The sequence below is a fragment of the Pempheris klunzingeri genome, chromosome 17, assembly GCF_042242105.1.
Source record: "Pempheris klunzingeri isolate RE-2024b chromosome 17, fPemKlu1.hap1, whole genome shotgun sequence".
Classification (NCBI taxonomy): domain Eukaryota; kingdom Metazoa; phylum Chordata; class Actinopteri; order Acropomatiformes; family Pempheridae; genus Pempheris; species Pempheris klunzingeri.
In genome coordinates this window covers 16,936,141-16,956,012 of record NC_092028.1, presented here as the reverse complement: position 1 = coordinate 16,956,012, position 19,872 = coordinate 16,936,141, and the positions used below count along the sequence as shown (strand labels likewise).

At 47.2% G+C, this 19,872-nt stretch overlaps 1 protein-coding gene across 2 annotated transcripts; it reads left to right on the top strand.

Annotated features, from left to right (window-relative positions):
• The first annotated feature begins 228 nt into the window (after nt 1-228).
• Nucleotides 229-19,342, top strand: pdgfab (platelet-derived growth factor alpha polypeptide b). 2 transcript variants are annotated; one of them, XR_011585578.1, is made up of 7 exons: nt 229-839; nt 2,125-2,221; nt 6,782-6,916; nt 8,152-8,342; nt 16,750-16,876; nt 17,469-17,593; nt 18,317-19,342. XR_011585578.1 is itself a non-coding variant. In XM_070847959.1 (6 exons), the coding sequence occupies exons 1-6, from the start codon at nt 780-782 to the stop codon at nt 18,328-18,330; spliced, it is 624 nt and encodes a 207-aa protein (XP_070704060.1). In that variant the 5' UTR covers nt 229-779; the 3' UTR covers nt 18,331-19,342. The 2 variants fall into 2 exon arrangements, 1 of the variants encoding a protein (XP_070704060.1); XM_070847959.1 differs by lacking the exon at nt 17,469-17,593.
• Nucleotides 19,343-19,872: the final 530 nt, after the last annotated feature.

Below are 19,872 nucleotides of genomic sequence, written 5' to 3'. Positions count from 1 at the left end.
CTCTGCTGAAGGGCACACACACACGCACACACACCCACCCACCCACACACACATGAGGGCTGAGGGGGGATGGGGACATGCTCTTGAGTCTTAAGTCATCCAACCAGCCAACCAGCTCCCCTCACTGAATAGATGCACGATCACCGAAACGCGAGGGGAGGCGCAACGGGCACGGAGCTGCTGGCTCTCTATATCCAGCGGCTTAGAGGCACTCTGACTCCATTCACTTCAGAGTCCTGCACAGCCAAGGACCTGCGCAGACGGCTGCGAGACTCTGGATAGAACAACACGGACAACTTTCCCTTGTGATTTTCTGAGAGGATCTGCTCGCTTGGATTATATTATCTCAGGACTATTAAATAATATCATAGGGGGGAAAAAAAAAGAAATAGCTGTGCGTCTTAATTCTAGCTGCTCTTATTATTTCAGTGAAGTGGGCTGAAGTTTGAAGCCCATTTGTTAGAGGGTGAAGGACAAGTGCAATGCGCGTCAGGCTCGTCTCTTGGGATTGTCCCACTTGCGCCTGAGGAGATATGTGGAGCTGCTCCAGAGGACGCGGTCCAATGTGAATAACAAGAGTCAACTTCCAGCCTCTTCAGCTTTTCACAGTCACGAGCAAGTGCAGCACGGAGTCTGACTGAGCCCGCTGAGCTGCTCTGACACCCCGCTTTCTCCCCCCGAGGGGATGGTTGTGGATCCTGCGGGGCCAGGAGCGATTCTGCGGCTCCTACAGAACAGCACCTTTTTCTCAGTTGGGGTTAAATCTAAATTAAAGGGAGATGAGAGCCGCACTTTGTTACTTCCTGCTGTGGACGACGTACCTGCTGGCCACCTCTGAGGTAAAGTTACCAGCAGTCCCCGCAGCCAGAGAGGTACGGGCTGGATAGGCTGTGTCCATCTGGTCTGGTTTTATTCCTGTGAGGGTGCTAAGTTCACCCAGAGCGCGCATTTCTCCAACACCTACGCATACACACACACACACACACACACACACACAACTTGATGCCCAGAGAAAGAAAAGTACAGAGCAATAGTTTTGATTTAAATCCTGTAATTAGGCGAGATATAAGATTACAAGCACGCAGCTTACATGGTTTAAAGCAATTCTTCTTTTGAATGACCGATCAAAAGTGTCTTTATCTTAGAAAATGATTTTTTAAAACGTAGTGTACACTAAGAGGCTATTTTAAGGACAAGGTGAATATGTGGATTGATTTCTAGAGAAGGAACAAACAGCATATCAGGTCCAGTCACCATGAGGGCCAGTGACTACGCGCTTTTCAGAACCAACATCGCGTCTGCGCTCGGACGCGCATCGCAGTTATTTTTGGCTTTTGTGCCAAATCTGTTTGTAGCCCGAGCCAACTGGGCAAACGTTTTGGTTGGACTAAGCGCTTTCATGGGAACCGCTCCGGGCGATATAAATAGCCACTGTTCCTTTAAGGCTGCGCGGTTCGCTCAACTTGAGGTGCCCGCAGCAAGACCGCAACAAGTGCAAAGTGTGGCGAGCCGCCGTTCACACGGGCAGGATTCGCAGTACAGTTCCAAATCCCGTAAGAAAACTGACGATTTTAAGTTGTTTCACCTTTCTGCAAAAGAACGACCGCAGCGAAACAATTATTCAAGTACTTGTGCGCCTCATTTGGATCTATTGATTAATTCAGCATGTAATTAATACTCAAAGCAACACTCATATTGGCATAATTTATTATTTTCTTTATGATAGGTTTCCCCGCATTCCTTGTTCTACGTGTCAAGTTTTACGGATAAATAGTGCTCATTGCGTGGGTGCCGAATTAAACATAAAAGTGTGTGATGTACGCTGTCCTCCAGCCATGCACCTCCGCTGCTTTGCAAAGCATGGCCCACTTAAATTGCATGATTTCTCAAGGAGGTTCGGCACCTTCTCTCGAGTGTGAGGGGAATGTATGATGGCAGCGGGGCAGATCTGTTAGCAGTTGGCACGTAGTTGTAAAATTGTTCTAGCAGTGAATCCCCCTGTTGGTTGTTTTAACCCAGCACGTTTATTTATAACAATTACACAAACGTTTTGCCACTGACCCGACACATCTCTAACTTTCATCCCCTGTTTGATTTCCCTGCCCCTCTCCCGCCCCCCTAAAGGAAGTGGAGTTTCCCCAGGAGCTGATAGACAGACTGTCCCACAGTGAAATCCACAGCATCAGCGACCTCCAGCGGCTACTGGACATTGACTCCGTAGGTAAATTCTGCCTCTTGATACTTTCATCCACAGACCTGAGCCTCATTTTTAATCCTGATACCCTTGATGTTGTGTTTGCATGCGAGACTGATACTGTTGATGTAACAACACGTAGTAAAGGGTGGCACTAAAACAGCTGCACCACGGTTACATCAGCAGTAGGCCTTTATTAGCTGTAGAAGTATGCTCTGTTGTGGAATCACCTTCAAATATAGCCCTCATGGTAATCACCTGAGTATTACCTGGTATGGGGACCTTCCATATATTTTTGCCTTAGTGACACAACATGTGATGGCTTAACGATCAAGCCAAATAACTATTACATACATTCACTCAAAGGTCACATCTAAAATAATCACGAGTGGAGACTCTTGAGCTCTTGTGGTTCTTTGAAGCTGCGGTGTGTTCACTGCTGGATGCACTATGTGTAATAATTAATCACAGAAACCGCTGATAATTTGCTGTCATCAGCGGGAGGAGCTGATGTTTGAGTGAAAGATGAGTGAATAAGATATTGAGACTTTGCCAATCCTGCTGGTTTAGAGGATTTAGTGAACAAACAGGAATACCTGATATTTTGGCACATTCTGCATATTTTATCCAGCAGGGAATCAGATTCCTTGAATCAAGCTCCAAAGACATTACCCATGGCTACAGCTCTGTACTGACAGATCAGTGCACCCAGGGGAGCTGCCAAGTGCAGCCTTGGCGTGCGTGATAGGTGCATCTACTGTACACATGTGACAAAGATGGACTTTCACTGGCAGGCATTTATTTTGTGCGTATTCTCTCAGCTGCTGCAATAAACTAGCTTTATAGCAACCAGAGTGCCACATATGTTGCCCTGTAAACAGAGACAGCGGCTCGCAGGCCAGGCGGGTTTCTTCAGCTTCAAGTTCTTGGAGGTGCTGCCTCCTCCGTGGTGGGCTCTTCTCAGACTCTTAGATTAAGTTACAAGGGTGCGCTGGAAGAGGCTGTTTGCCTTCACACGAGCCTCTATTTACACAGGCTCCGGCCATATATCAAATTCAGGGCTCCCCCCTAAAGATTTGTTGATGGAAATAGGTAATTACTAAATTTGCTTTAACCCAAATGATGTCAGCTACCTCGCTGGTCATAGCTCATTAGTAACCTCAAAACTTATATTCGGCAAAGCAACATTAGGCCTGATCTTTCATTCAAGTATTCCCCTAAATAGCCACACGGCTGCTTTTCTGATGGACGTATCAATTAGGACTAACAGCCCCACGTCGTTAGTGCGCTTAATTTATCAATTCACAATCAAACCAACCGCTACTCAACAGTGATCACCCCACTTTATGCTGAGCCCAGAATAGATTCCCAAAGAGCCTCTAGCATGAGAAGAGGTGTTTATAATTGAATTAACATGTCTTTCTTCAAACAGAGGAATGCTTTGCAGGGTAACAGTAGTAGGCTGATTATTATTACGAGGACATAAATCTGTCTGAGGGCCAGCTTGGCGGCCCAGGCCAGCCCATTAAAAGACCTTCGACGCCAGCCAGAGGGGTATTTTCAGAGCTTTTGTTGCGGATGGCCGGGACAGTAAAGCTTCCAGTATAGGCTGAACTGTATGTATAGCAGCCAGGCAAGGAGAAAGTAAAGGGTGTTGGTTCAAACCTTTACACATGGGCACCTGGGAGATCTAACAAGGGTTGATGCTGTCCTGTGATGAGCAGATCCAGGAAATTCTCAATCATTGATTTTACTTTTTATTTATTTGGTATTATGCCTGTGGTGTTGTTTCCCCCCGTGCAGCACTTGGTTGTCAGTATTTGAGATCTCTGTCACTGGAAAGATGACATTATAACTCAGCCATGTGTGTCAGGATCACCTGGAAGGCCTGCAGGGATTTGCTACACGCTGTGTGTTTCATTTATCGCCGCTTTGCTCGGTGTGGCGTCTTCATCTCTGACTGACAGAGGAGATGACCCCGCTGAAATCTGCAGTTGACTGTCTGGCCCCTGAGGTGCTCCTCTCCTCGCGATCCCTCTTCCCTATCCATGTTTCCCTCCTTGGGCGGCCCCCCGGCCTGCCTGCTCTTATCTCTCAAAGTGAAGGACTTTGACAGAAAAGGGAACCTGACTCTTGGCATGGGACGGCGGCGGAGGAGGGAGCAGGATTCTGGTGGTTGTTTTCCTGTTACACTTCACTCAAAAAGGCCGCAGGTTGTTGTGCAATCTGCTTTGTTTCTGACAAGCTGGCAGCGTGTTTATCTCCAGTACAGTTGGCAGCACTTCCTCTGAACCTACAGCACCTAAAAAACAAAATTATTGTGCTTCCTACCTGCTTTCATGCCCTCGGGGAGAACCTTTTGCTCATATGACCTAAACTAACACTTTGTCAAGTCAGCCGGGTAACTGTTGACAATAAAGAAACAAGGAGGGGAGACAGAGGGAGAGAATTATGGAGGCACTTATTACAACAAGTCAACAACATGTTGGCATTTTGAACAAGTAGAGGGAGAGAGGAAGAGAGGAGAAGGAGTGAAGGGAGGGAGCCGAGGCCCTTAGCTAATGTAGGGCGCAATTTGTGAGTCATGAAAGCCTGATTCATGGCGAGAGACTGTCTCTTATCTTCTTTTCTCTTGTCTCAGTTTGAAGACGCTCCAGGCACGTTATTACTTCGTAGTCACCTGGAACCAACAGGGGAGAAAACCCCTCACTCTAGTTTTTACATTTCTCTTTAACGTCCTTTCTTATCCTGCCTGTCTTTATTTCTCTCTTCTTAACTAATTTTTCCCTTCATTCACCTGCTTCATCACCCTGATTGCCTCTTTTCACTACTTTCTTTGTTCTTTTTTGTCTGAAAAAATCAGAAAAGCCCTTTTATTGTGCTGAAAAGAGTACCCTGCAGTCCATAAAGGGCTTCTTTATGTCCTCCCTCCCTTTCTCCTGTCAGCTCTGACACAAAATGTCTGCGGGTGGCCACTGGTGTGACGCCCTCCCTCACTCCTGTCCTCTTCTGACACAGGGAGATGAAGAGAGGGATAGGTATGGTAGAGTGAGGAGGCACAGTGGAAGCTCTGTCAGTGAGCTGCAAAGCTAAAAGGTTGCCAGGTAGGAAAATCAACCAGCTGTCACATCGAGTCCACCTGACAGTGCCGACAGTGTAGGTGGGTGTTTCCACGCATGTGTCATGTGCTGGAGAGTGTGTGCGACATATGCACAGCGTGTTCGTGTGTGTGTGTGTCTCTGTATGTGGGTGTAGTGGCCCGACAGACTGATAGCTCAGCCCTCGGGCTTCAGCTGCAGTCAACGCTTCCTTTCTGTGGACCTTTGGTTCTGGGTCACTGGCTGCTTGACTGACTGCACGACAGGCTAGAAGGAAATTCCCTCCACTCTCGCTGAGGGGCAGATCTGGAAAAAAGAAGGCACCCAAAAGCAAATAAACCCAGAGGTGGACCGTGTATAGGTAGAGGAAATCCCTTCAGATGACTCTGGTCGGAGCACAAAGGAGGTGGATGAGTGGAATGTGTTTGCCTGTGGCTAAGCTTTGTTGGGCTGGTGTACATTGGGTTTTAACATGTTATGGAGGATAATGAGAGGAGTTTGTGTAGCTGTGTGTTTATGTTAAGTGTACAGGTGTAGGATTGTATTAGCCAGGTGGGTGGGTATGCTGTACCTACAGACAGGTAGACCCACCCACTTAGCAAACACTCTCAGACTCTGCTCTTTGGGAAAGGGCAGTATCCTGCGAACAAGCTTTATCGTTTTATTGCTGCTCTGGCACTCTTCTGTAATCCACTTTATATTCTGGGTGGGGACCAAAACAAGCAGGCTTTATCAGATGACCATGACTGTGAATAAGCTGAGCTGGCTATATTAGACTGGAGTTAGGGAGCTTTAAGGAGCCACCACTGCAGCATAACAAAACATGTACTTTTCCAAGCCACCGAATGATTGAAAAAGCAAACATTTTCAGGTAAATGAGAGACACGAAACCACTAATTATGTGCAGGCATAATGGCGGCAGAGTACCACCTGTCAAATGACCACTTTAGTCCCCTGTGCGTCTGTGAAAGCTGCTTGTTTTTGAAGGAGGATGCTGACTCACCTGTGTCTAGATACTTTATTCCTGCTGGGAAAGTTCAGCCAAATGAGTGAGCGAGTCTGACACACAAAGCTCGCAATTACACAGAGGTCTGTGTAAAACTGAGCCTCCTGCCTGTACCCTGTGTACTCTGGGCTGTTTACCTCAGTTTGTGTCAGCAGCAGCAGCCGCCCTGCCTGCCAGCACATCGAAGGGAACCCTAAAGCCTTCAGGGAACCGAAGCTTGCGTTACATACATCACGAGAAGCCAGTCTCATTATAGTCGTGTGACTAACCAACACACTGTTTGTTGTGGAAGAGGTATATAAAACATCAATAGCTCTGGTGAGGCCCAGCAAACCACCCACCACAGTCACCCAACACTGTTTAAGCTGCAGCAGTGGTTAGCAGACTCATAGTTGGTTTATTGGCTGAATGAGCTTTCTCGTGTTTGCGTTTGCTTCCTCTCTGTGTGACATTATTAATATGGCTGCCTTCTGTTTTGACGAGGTGCGGGAAATGATGTTATCGAGGAGCCCAAGCACCACAAGCACCACAACCACCACAAGAACAACTCCCGTCATCACGGTTACTACAATGACCTGAAGAGCTCCCAGCTCCACAGCCGACGCAAGAGGAGCATCGGTAAGACTGATACTCTGTGCTTTACTGTTCAGCTCAGAGGTTGCATCATGACTACGTTTGGCATCATATACAACACAAGTTGGCACAACTTATTACAGTGTCATAATGCCCTAAAAATAACCTCTATCTTAAATATCTCCCTTGACGTACGAGTTCCCAGGAGATGAAACTGATCGCTTTACACTAATTTCAAACAAAGCTAATAGTTAGTGGCTTTCATACTGCTTTTTTGTGGATAAAAGGAACCCCAAATGAAGACATCTACCCAGTACTTAAGGCAATCAAGGAATCATGAGAAACGAGACTGGTGTGTGAGGTTGACGAGGACGTCTGACATGAAGCCTTTTAATTGGCCAGAGGCTTGCAGATCTAAAACACACGCGTCAGGAGAGAAACATATCCTTGAGCGTGGAAATTCCAGGAATTCAGAGCTCATGTTGCAGCTCGCCCGGGCTCTCAGTCAGATTTCTTCATAAAACGCCACGCGGTACGATATCTGATCGAGGCGTGGAGAACACCGTGCACTGTGCGATATGTGTGTTAAGGCTGGCTGTGTGTTCTTTACATCTCTCTCAGCAGCGCACGATAAAGCGGCCTGTCCTGTCGTATTTCATGTATGTGCGCCACAGTGTGTATGATACATGAAACCATTTTGGCAGCTGTCCACAAAAGCCCTCACGTTCTGTACACGATGCACATATCATCTTTACGACATAATGGTATCTTACTGTACACTCTCTGTCACTTCTTTAGGTTTGAGTGCCTGTCAGAGCATTAAATCTGAAATGAATGCTTGCTGCCTTCCTCTTTTCACTCTGGCCAACAGGGTCAAAGGCCATTATTAGATTTCCCACCGGCGGACATAAGGGTTTTCTGGCCTAGTCACGCTGCATTAACCCCAGTGAGGGTTCTGAACAAAAGGAGCAGTCTCTTTCTGTCTCACCGACTTGATCCCAAAGCTCCTTAGCCGATATAAGATCAGCTTTTTGGATAGCTTGTCTTCTTAACAGCTTTAAAGGAGGTTGGGTGTGATCTGAGGTAAGACAAACTGCTTCAACATCAAGTGAGTCATCAAATAATGAGCAGTGAAGGAATGCATGAAGCAGCTGGGAGTGAACAGGACAGATTACAACAATACATCAGCACGCGTTCGCATTCGGAAAAATGTGTCACGGAACACTCACACGGACCAAACGCATTAACTCCACTCCTCCTTCTCCCCGTCTCTCTTACAGTAGAGGAGGCGGTCCCGGCGGTGTGTAAGACGCGGACGGTGATCTACGAGATCCCCAGGAGCCAGGTGGATCCCACGTCTGCCAACTTCCTGATATGGCCGCCCTGTGTGGAGGTGAAGCGCTGCACGGGCTGTTGCAACACAAGCAACATGCGCTGTCACCCTTCCCGCAAGCACCACCGCACCGTTAAGGTAAGACACACGGAAGAAGCGATTGTCTGCAAGCGTATGAACTAAAAAGCACACCTATATACACAGACAGTCACTCCAAATCATTACTGCATTGCGAGATTAAGGTGTTGACTGATATCAGTCACCTCATTTATTCCACAAACACTTCCACACACAGATATCCACCACTTTCGTTCTCAAAAGGTAAGTAAATCATATGGGTAACCTGTCTTCCATCATGCTCCTGCCCTACCTTCCTCCATCTTTCCCCTGAGTCTCCTTGGCCAGTACCCAAATAGTGGCCACCATACCTCTGCTCCCCTCCCCCCCCCCATCTCCTTCCATTACAGCAGATCACCACACTCTCTCCTCATCACTCTATCCCATGTTTGGCGAGAGGCCAGGGCGGCTGTGCCAGGACAGCAGGAGGGAGGAAGGGAGGGAGAGAGAGAGGACAGGGAGGGAGGGTTGTTGGCACCTCCAGCCGGGACATCTGTTGAGGGGTCGAGCAAAGAGGGATGCTCCTGCCAGATATAAGACAGACAGGGAGAGAGGGAGAGAGGGAGAGAGGGAGAGAAACAGTCTCCTGCACCTTGAGAATGTCTGAGTGTCACCGGCTGCTGCACAGCTATTCCTCCGCTCTCTGTTTGTTTGGCCCTTTGTCTTTTCTGGAAGCGGGGAGCCTGGAGGAGACGAGGTGACAAAGAGAAGGAGAGAGGGACTGAAAGGGGTTGCGCTGTTCTCAGAGGCTGGTTGGCATCAGTAGCTTGAAAACATGTCCTTCTGTTCAGGATCAGAGGAGACACCGCGGCTGGAGCTGAGTTGTATTTCTGCTGTATTTACACTACAGACTGTTAGCCGGTTCATGGCTCTGTTCGGAGGTATGGGAGTTATGTGCTCTGTTCTGTAAGAGCAAGAGACAACCGGGGGACAAACAGGACAGCCTGGAACACTCTGACCGTGTTTGTGTTTCTCTTTGAGTCTATATCTCTGTACTTTGTTGTCTCTTCTCTTTAATCATTGTGACTGATCATGCCTGGCCATGGGCACCGGGACACTGCTTTCTCTCCTGCACCTCATAGCGGGTTTTAAAGGAGTAATAAAACAAATACCAACCCCGCCTGCTGCTGCTGCTGCCGACTCCCTCCCCTTGGCACACTGGCACAGGTCAGGGAGATTTCAGCATGGATAGGAGGACGTTCTCTCCTTTAGTCATGGAGTAGAGACAGTAAGGCTGCACTGACAAGACGGCCATTGTGGGGCACAGGGCACTGCATCCAGGGCGCAGGGTTTATGGTCAGAAATGCTGACTCATAGTGCGGTAAGAGAGTTAAGCTCTGATATACAGCACAACTCTGTGGGTCAGTCTGTCTGCATGTCTGTCTCTCCGTCTGCCAGACATTTGGTGTCTATCATCCTCAATAGGAGCTCTGTCTGAGATCACAGTGACGAGGACGGATGGAGAGACACTGACAACAGCGGAAAAGACGCTCTAAGGTTTGATTCAGCTATTCCTGGAATGTCGTGATCCAAGCGACTCTGTCTGCGCCCCGCTCATGACACTGAGGACAGAATGAAGGCACACAGATCGGAGAGGGACCTTCAGGCGTGGCGGGCAGGGTTTTTCACGGGAGCCGTTTTTTCCATGCGGTTCCAGCCGCGGGCGAGGGGGGCTGAGAGGCCTTGTATCCGTGGAAAGGTCATCCGTCAGGGCTCGCTCCGGTCAGGAGACATTCACCACATTGTGTGTGAGAAACATTGTCTCATGCCAAGTTTTTTTTTTTTCCTGTCTGTCCTCTCAGCAGTTAGTCTGAATAGGGGTTCAGTTTGTGCTTCTCCCTCCGTTTATTAGAAAGCTAAAAATGTTGCCCGTCTACCCTGGGCCTGACTTGTTTTCCTTATGCTAGCCAAGGATGGGAAAAAAAACACATTCACTGTGTTTCTTTCCATCTCATGCCACTATGCATTTGTCCAAATGCACCTTTTATTTATTTATTTCCCCTCTTCTGTTTCTCTCCCTCTTTCCTTTTTCATGCTATGGACCCAAAAAAGAGAGCGGGTTTGTGCAGGCCCTGTACTGTACAAGCCTGTCCTGTAGTGGTGGGGATAATAAAATAGACAACTTAAAATAGTGCTAGCCTGAGGGAATGGAAGGGGTAGATTTTAAAGTAACTCTCTCTTCACTCTTCTTGATCTCCATTTCACCCTTCTTTCATTTCTTTACATTTCTTCCTCTGAACTTTGGTCCATCACTGTCATCAGTGCGTCTCCAAAGCTTTATTTGTGCATGTGCAGGTTGCATTTAAATGGTTGTTCCAGGGTTGTCGGCTCGCTTTGGCATAGGAAGGACACAGCAAGTGAGAAGAGCGTAAAGATAAGAGCCTTGGCAGCCATATAGAGACGGTTCAGTGTTCATAAAGGAGAGACACAGAAAGTTGGGGAAACCGTCAGAGGAGAGAGGCAAACAGAATTCTTAATGAGTTTTTATGTATTCAGACTCTATCATCCTAGCATTCCTTTAACTCCTCCCTCACCCCCATCCCACCTCCTTTTGCACTTTCAATGACACCAAATTCACTCCCCCAAGCCCAGCATCTTGGCTCTGTCCTTTCTTTTCCTCCAAATTGATTCCTCCTCATTTCTTCCCACTCCTCTTTCCCTTTTGGTTGTTTTATCACAGAGGGCTGGCAGAGAATTTTGGCAATTATGTGGGTGTTTTTGTGTCATAGTGTTGTTAAAGCTGTCAAATTAATCAAAATATGGGAAGAAATGACATGAGAATAAATGTCAGAATTAGTATATCGTTGGCATTTCGATGGCACAAGTTCTCCGAACTCCCCTCGCCTCATCTCTCTTTCATCTGTCCTCTCCCATGCTCTCTCCTTTGTCACTCCCTTCTCCTCATCTCTCCTGTATTCCTCCTGTTCTTCCTGCTCACATATTTCTCTCTTGTATGCTGGCGGCTGCAGCTGGGTCCAGTATTTCTGATGGTTTTCAAGTGATGATTTTGGACAGGCAGGAAAGAAGAGACCAGGATACAAGCGGTGTGTGGGATAGAAACTGAGTTAGACAGTGATCCCCACGTGCATGTGCATTTTTTTGCATCCCTTTGCACATTTACCGTAGTCTTATTAATGTGTGTGACTGTCTGAGTGAATGGAAATGCCTCTCTGTTCTTCCTGTGGGGCTGCTTAAACAGCACATGACACAGGCAAATAAAGGAGCTGTCATTCAACCTCTTACTCATTAACTCTTAAAGCGTCTGCAGTACATTCGGTCTAGGAGTTCATTACATTACTCTTCCTTATTCACAAACCCACATAAGCAGAAAGAGAAATACTTATATGTGATATTAGTGATTACATGTGTGGTACTCAGGTAAATTAATCCAGGAAATCCAAGAACTTCTTATTATAGAGAGTGAAAAAAACAGAACGCAAGCATAAATGAGCTGCTAATTATACCCCTGAGTCCCACAAAGTAAGTAAAAATTGCAGTATTTATGCTGTAAATGGTATTTACATTTTCCAATTTTTGAAATTAACACAATTGACAAAAATAGAAGCAATACATGAGAACTGACCCTTTTCATTGCCGTCACGACGCGCCTTAATCGAATCAGTATGGCATAATTTGCCAACAATAAAGTTCAGTTTCTCTCATTTGGTTTGGTTTAGTAGCTGGAAACTTTTGATGCTCTTTGAAGCATATCTACAAGTATTTTGCAGGGGTCGGGGAGGGTCGTCAGCGCACATCTGTGTAAACCCAAGAAGGACGTAGTTTTGTGTGTATGTGTGTGTGAGAGAGAGAGAGAGAGAGAGAGAGAGCGCTCTATGCGATGCTACGTAAACTCCCCCACCGCAGCGCAGGGACAAGGCCATTTGTGTGAATCGGCAGCAGGAGGAAGACGGGCCACAGAGTAATGAAGTGTTGATGGCTGCTGGATCAAAGTGAAGGCTGACAGAGGCCAGGCGGATATAGCCACAGTGCTGAGTGTGGGGGTCCACACATCTCCCTGGACTGGCCCTTGCCCCGACCCCATCTCACACACACACACACACACACACACACACAGACAGTTACTTCAGCGACAGTGGGTCAGATCCGGGTGTTGGGGGAAGCAGTAGCTGTAGCCCTGCGGTTGTGTGCTAGCCTGACTTACGGGGTGTTTCATAAATAAAAGACAGTGTGACGGTGATACAGTGAGCATGATTTATGATCGTCTGAGGGGTCCTGTGGATTACGTGAGGGGGGGGGGGTGCAGATGGGAATGAGGGGCCTCCCTGTTTGAAGTCCCTTGCAGCTGTGAATTATTTTCCCTTTGATTCACTCAGCTCTTCTACTAGATGAAGAAGGGTGAGGGAGTTTGTGTGTTGTGTGCGTGTGTGTGTGTATATAAATGTGTGTGCGGTGTGCATGGCGGGGGTTGCGGGGCAGGTCAGAGACCATGGGAGCATCCCAACCAAGCCAGAAGCCAGAGACTTTGGCTACTGCCACACCGGCTGGAATGCATCAGCTTGAGCAGGAAAAGTAGCAGCCGAGTTTTAATCATATTTTACTTTTCTGTATTTTCCTTCACTCCTCCTCTCCTGTCCTCCCTTTCGCTCTTCCCCTCTGACTTCACCCCCCCCCCTCCACCTCTCCTCTCTGCTCAGTCCCCCTCAGTCTTGGAGTCTGATTGTCTGTTATATGAAATAGTTGTTCACTCCCTCCTCACTCTTTCTGTCTCCCTCCTGCAACAGAGCCACCTCCCAGCTCTCTAATTTTACCCCTCTGTCAGTCTCTTCTTTTTTTGCTCTCTCTCATTAAAATCTTATTTATTTTCTCCTCTTCTAAGTGCTCAGTAATGCCTTTCTCATCTGCAGTGCTGTGCTCTGTGAAGACACGGGAAGGAGGGAGGCAATAAATGGAAAGATCACACATCTATGGATTCTTTGATATTTGATGCATGCATACATGACGGTCAGCAATTGAAGCACAGCACACGATGTGGTCAGGGGCAGATAGATATTCACATCTGGGGATACGATAATGTGTGTGTGTGTGTGTGTGTGTGTGATAGAGAGAGGTGGGGAGAGAGTGGTGTCCCATGAAGTGCCCTTTTTTTGGCATTGCAGGCGTGTGAGCGACGAGATAAATGCTCTACTTGCTTCCTCTCTTCTCCACACACCGCCTGTGATAACCCTTTCCACCCAACGCCCTCGGCGTGTGTGTGTGTGTGTGTGTGTGTGTGTTGTGAGGGGTTGAAGCAGAGGGCAGCAGCAGGTTGTCTCGGCTGTATTCCTCTGATGTTCCGTCTGCGTCTCGTGTGGTTTGCTCTCTCTCCCTCTGCAGACCGTCTTGCCTTTCTTCTGGGTGTCACTGTTTCTGTCTTTGGTTTCAGAAGACAAACGGACGGACAGATGGAGATACAGAAAGCGCCTTTATGTTCCTCCTCCTCAGAACTTTTTCCATTTCTCTTCCACTTGCTCACTGTCATAGCATCTCAACAAGAGCTCTATTTTTTTCCCAGGACACAAGCTCTAAGTGTCTCCCTTCACTAATTTCTCTTTTGATGAATTAATTGCCACCCCACTCTGCCTCCTTCCAACCACCCGTACTCATACACTCTTATTTATTTTTGCTCGACTCTGTCACTGCTCCAGTTCATGATGGCCCGCGGTGCACATCCACATCCCTGTTGTGTTTTCCTTGGAAGGCCGGAGTAAAACTTTCCCCTCCATCATGCTCTCATCAGTGCTTCGTGCTCAGGGAATTCCCAATTAACCCAGCCGGGACATTCGGCTTCACACGGAGGGCCGCCAAGACACTGGGGACAAACCGAGGGGGTGCACTTCCCAGAGCCCCCTGCCTCACCCCAACCCTGTGGATCAGATATCATTCCACAGCCGCTCAGGGGACTCTTTCTCAGGGCCCCGGCTTTCTAGGGAGTTTAAAGCAGTTTGATTTATACAAAGAGAGTGTGGGGCCCCTCGTCGTAGCATGGGGGTCTCTTTCTGATGTATGTTTTATGTGGGAAGTCATTGACTCTCCGGATAGGAAGCCGGTGTTCTTTGTACAGAAGTGAAGAAGTGGCTAAAAATGGAGGATGGGGGGGAAATTAAATGTGAATGTAAAGTGGAAAAATAGTAGGAGTGAAGGCCGCCATTCCTTTAATGTCAACACTTTCCCATAACACAAGACACAGGAAGCAAGAGAGGAAGAGAAAGAGAGTGTTGACAAAGTGGGCAGTGCAGAGGCTGATCGAGAAGTATTATAGCACAGTTATACACATTCACAGACAAATATGAAAGTGTGAGTGTGTGTGTGTGTGTGCTTTTGTGTGCGCAGTGTTCCTGCAGGGAGTGTTTTTAACCCTGCTGTGTGAGGGGAAAGGAGACAAGCCTACTGCTGGGCCTCTCATCAAGGGGGCCCATTGCTTTATTCTTCTGTCAATAGCTGTTTGTTTGGCCAGAAGAGTTTGGGTTTGTGTGTGTGTGTGTTAGTCATTAGGATCAGCCTCGGTAGTAAGTGTCAGACGTGGCTGACTCTTTCGGCTTTCTGCTGGCTTCTTCTAAACCCCACTCAGAGGTTCCTTTTCTCTCCCTCCTACCGTGCCTTTCAGTCAGACAATTTGATTAAATACCAGCAGCGGCCTTCTGGGAAATTCATTCAGTCATTCTGTGACGGTGTCTGCACTTTTGGTAGATGACAATGAACCTTTGATGACTTCTCTATCTGTCCTGTCAGCGTTAGTGTAATAAATTTCCCTCGGGTGTAACCCAGAAACTAAATGTTAATAGGTAACACATGAATGTCATCTTATGCTAGTCATGATCGTGGTCAGTCCCTCCTACCCCTTCATTAAATAACCCCCTATGTTTGCACACACACACTCCTGTGTATCCTAATGAGAGTGATGGTCCACCTTCCTGCTCTCAGTTCTTTCCCTCTCTGGCCCTTTCACCTACTCTGTCTCTCTCTGTCAGGACTGATAACAGCAAATACACCACCACTAACCCAGACACCATTGTCGTCTGTTTGCTCACTGCATACCTCCGCTGCTTGCTTACCCTCTTTTCACTCCCTCTCTTCTTTCTCTTTCTCCTCTCTCCGTGGAAAGAAACTGTTGCGAAGGAGTGGCTGGTGAAACCGCTGGTCCCTGACTTAGCCTCACCAGATGACCCTCCAGCCATTGTTACAGCACTGACATGAGGCAGATTTAGCTGAGTGAATGTCAGCATTAAACTTTGTTCCATCAGACGGGGATTAGTATGTTCGTTTGTCTGCACGACTAATTCACCACAGAGCACCAGTCTTGGCCGTGTGCCATCGCAGGATAGAGGAGGAAAACCTCTCATCAGTTCTGGCCTGGCGTCTGTGCATGTGTAAGCTTCATGCCGACTGCAAAACTTTGTTGTTCATAACACCAGAGAGCGCTGGGAGATTGTCAGCCAATATCCTATCTCGTGCAGTGACCAGGAAGATAGGTGAAGCAGGGGATATTGTTTCCATGGGGCCCCCAGGCCCTCAGCGGTGGATGAGGAGGTTACCTGCCCTTGGCACTCAGATCAGAGAGGGAGAAGCATGTAGCCACCTCCCCTGAGTTACACAACAAGATCATCATAACCTCCACGCAACCTTCTCTATTCAGCTTTCATCTAAGCTTTAATCAACATAGCCTATTCATAACCCTCCAAGGATTGGTCCTTTTCATTACTGGCTGTTGGGTGGGAAGTGGAGGTCAGCCCTGTTGTGTTAAACTGAGAGGGTGTTAGCTGGACTGAAGGGTAGGAATTCCTGCATTGCTTTTGTGTTTGTTAGATTGAAAGGGTTGCTTTCTGAGGTTCTACTGCTTAGATTAGACCATGTAAACTGTATTTCTTGCATGCACATGTTAAGCAACACTTTCCCTAACAGATGAAGAAGTATTAATGTGTTTAAAACCAGCCTACATGTCGGGACAAGGCGAGAGAGTTTAGGTGCGTGTCTGTCTGGATGTGGATGCTCAAGGCCTGGAACAAGGGAGGGGGGGTCCCCCAGCCTCTCTTCTCCTGCCAGGGTAAACCTTCCCTGCGCCTTGGGGCGTATACTGCTCCCCCCTACCCTCCATCTCTCCTCTCCCATTGTTTGAGCTTGCTTGGACAGGGTCATACACTCCATCAGTATTTACACACCTGATCAATAGCCCATAGAGCACACAGCGAGCGGAACTCAATGCATCAGCCTCTGAGGAATGCTGCCGTCACACTTCAAACACAGCGATGCAAAGTGGCGGCTGGCGTTTTTTTATGAATTGGTTTATGAAAGAGTCATCAGTCACAGCGCTACGCCTCTTGATGTTAGCGGATGGGTCCGCGCACTCACTGACGACGCACGCACGGCGAAGAGTGATGATGTTCGCAGGAGCTGGCTCTGCGGCTAACCCTTCCTCTCTTCCTCTTTTCAGGTAGCAAAGGTGGAGTACGTGAGGAGGAGACCCAAGCTGAAAGAGGTCTTCGTGCGGTTAGAAGACCACCTGGAGTGTGTGTGCACGTCGCAGCATCATGTGGTGGAGCACTCAGATGCAGAAACAGGTAAATCTGACTCTAAAAGCTATCATACATCATTAGCACCTTGTCACAAATAGTGTCCCAGCATTGCCTTTCTGCAGAGAAATCACTCTGAGGCTGAGTTTGATGGCCGAGTCCCTCCCTCATCCCTACGTCATCATGCATCATCTTGCTTTCCTGCCCTCCTCGTGTCCGTCTAATTGTCTCTCTCTCTCTGTCTGGCTCTTTGGCTTTGCACTGGATGACCTTTTTCTATGATTGCTCCCAAACAGACAGACACACCTGTGAGGTGGCCCGCTGTTGCAAAACTGTAAAGCTTGTTTGTCTGTGTGGAAGTGTATGTATGTGTGTGTGTTAAGGGAGGGTGTCCAAAGGCTGCTTGGCATGACAGCAGGTAAATCCGCCAGTGCCTTGATCTGAAGCCTTTCTCTCCCTGGGAGCAGATAAGCGCTGTGATGTGGGCTGATAAGGCATCTGAAGTATTTATAGTGTGTCATATCTTTGCGCTCTTTGCTTCTGTCCCAGGGCTGTTTCTGTGTCTCTTTCTGTGCCATAAACCCTGCTTCTTGCTTTTAACCTTCCTTCCTGTCCACCCTCCCCGACTTTGTGTTTTCAGGCCACCGTAGGGCTAAAGGTAAAAAAAGGAAACCTAAAAAGCTAAGGCCCAGCAAGGATTTATTGGCGACATAATAAAGTCGCACTCATTACCCAAAGTCCACTGGAGAGCTGTGAAGGGAACAGGTAGGACTTTAGCACCACGGCGTCCTCTCACCTTTACGCACTTCCTCGGGCCCAATCACGGCACAAAGAGGGCCCGTCAATCACCTTCACCAATCACATCACAGCCAATCAGTGTGAGAAGAGGGAGGGCTAAGGAGTCCCATGCTCGGTGCCACCAATGGTGCATGCTGATTTCGTGGCCTGCTGAGCATGCACACTGCACACACCTGCTTTGTGTCACAGTGTCCTGCTTGCTCGTGGTTGTGTGCACAGTTTTTGTCGTGTTACAGCGTTAAACAACACTCACTGTATGTCACTGTTTGTTTCAAAGACACCCTTCTTTCTTTTTTTTGGTTTCATTCTCTCTCATCTCATCATCTTGACATTGCCAATATTTATTCTCTCTGTCTGTAAATAAAAGAGAAAGAGATTTTTTTGATGTAAAACTTTGGACCACAGACGTTTTCTTGCCCACCTCTCTGTCTTTTACTGTGGGCACACATATTTTGACTGGACATAATGATGTCTGGTCTGATAACTGATCTTTGAAATCCGGAGGTGATGATGTGATGATTCAGTGCCTTGTGTGTGTCGTGTCGGCTTGTTTTGAAATGCATGAGCAAATTGATGTAATCGGACGCAAAATGGAAGGATCTGATTAGATTTTTCACGATGAACCCATGTGTCGTGTGTTCTTTAAATTGCTATGCTAACCTCAGCTTTATCTCTCTCTCTCTCCCACAGTGGACGTGAGGTGAGACCAATCAAAACAAGGGACGTCAGCGTGGGAGGGACCTAAATAGAGGATGCCACCAACAGGAGACCGGCTCCGTCCTCTTCCCCACTGCCATGAAACCTTCGTTTCAAAAACAAAAAAAACTTTTCTGTAAAGTTGAGAGACTGAAAATAGACGACAGACATAAATGAATAAGATGCCAAAGGTTCTTTTTCAAAAACAGTAACCAGCGATGATGACTTCCTCTGTGGTACGCCACCCATCCAGAGCCTGGGCAGGGCAGAGTGAGGCAGAGGGGAGATGATAGATGATGAAAGGGATTTGTGTTGAACATTTTGACAGACATTGTTTGAACAAGACGCACAACAGAAACAGCTGGATCAAGATTTCGTGGGAATCTGGTGCTCAGACTCCAAAACAGCAGTGGATGACCTCCAGCTGGGAAACATAAAAGTGCCCTGCCCTGTTTAAATGACTCTTGCACACACAGGGAGAAAGAAAAAAGAGATATAGGAAAAACAATGGAAAGAGAAAAAGAGAGAGACAAACGGAAGTGGGTTTTTTTTCTTCAAAAAGACTCTATGGATGCATTTTGAGCTTTTGGATGTTCGCTCTGAATAAAGAGGAAAAAATCTTCTCTGAGACGATGGTCTGTGACTTTAGCCTCTTGCTATGTACAGTTAAATTTGAGAAGGAAGATGCGCCGCTACTTACAAACTATTTATACGTGTGGACGTTTGCTTTCTGTCTCTTCCAGTACAAAAGAAAGAAAGAACAAAAAAGATGTTTTAATGATTTTGGAGACATGCAAGAGTTCTGTGTGGTCTGGTTCCTTGTAACCATCAGTACACAATCTCACTGTCATTTTTTTAGTCAATGTTATTCTTGTCATCCATGTTTCTTATTATATTACAGTATATCTGAATGATGTCAAGTCTTGTATATGGTTTGGATATATGTGTGCAAGGAGGAGATGTGAGAGTCAGTACAGGAAGATGCTTTATTTTTGTTATGAAATATATTAAGCTTACTTATATCCAAGCAGGAATTATGTTTATTTCTTTTGTTGTGGTTGAATGTCTGTATTTAATCCTTTGGAAAAGATGCAAAAAATGTGTGTAGGGGGGTGGAATAGAAGAAGGAGAAAAGGCTGCCAGCTTATGTGCATCAGTGCGTCGGAGGTGTGAAAAGGGGGAATAGATTGGCTCAAACATGGCAACTTCTTTGTGAGCGGCTATAGTTTCGCTTTTTTTCTACAGCCATTACAAGCACTGCTCAATCCTAACAAGTGGCTTTTCACACAAACATGCATACAGCACATTAAAGTGTGTTAATGCCAGTCATACAAAAAAAATGTTAGAGCACCCCGGGTGTGCATGCATGTCTGCATGAGGCAGGATAGACGGGGTGTGCGTGCACTCACGTTATTTCCTCTCCTACATGTAGCTATTTTTCACCCGTATCATTCTAACGTGGATAAGGAAGAGGTCCGTCCGTTCCGGTTCACAAGCGCACATGTTGTGCCTGCAAAGAGCAAAGTCCACCTTAAAGCGTGAATGAGAGA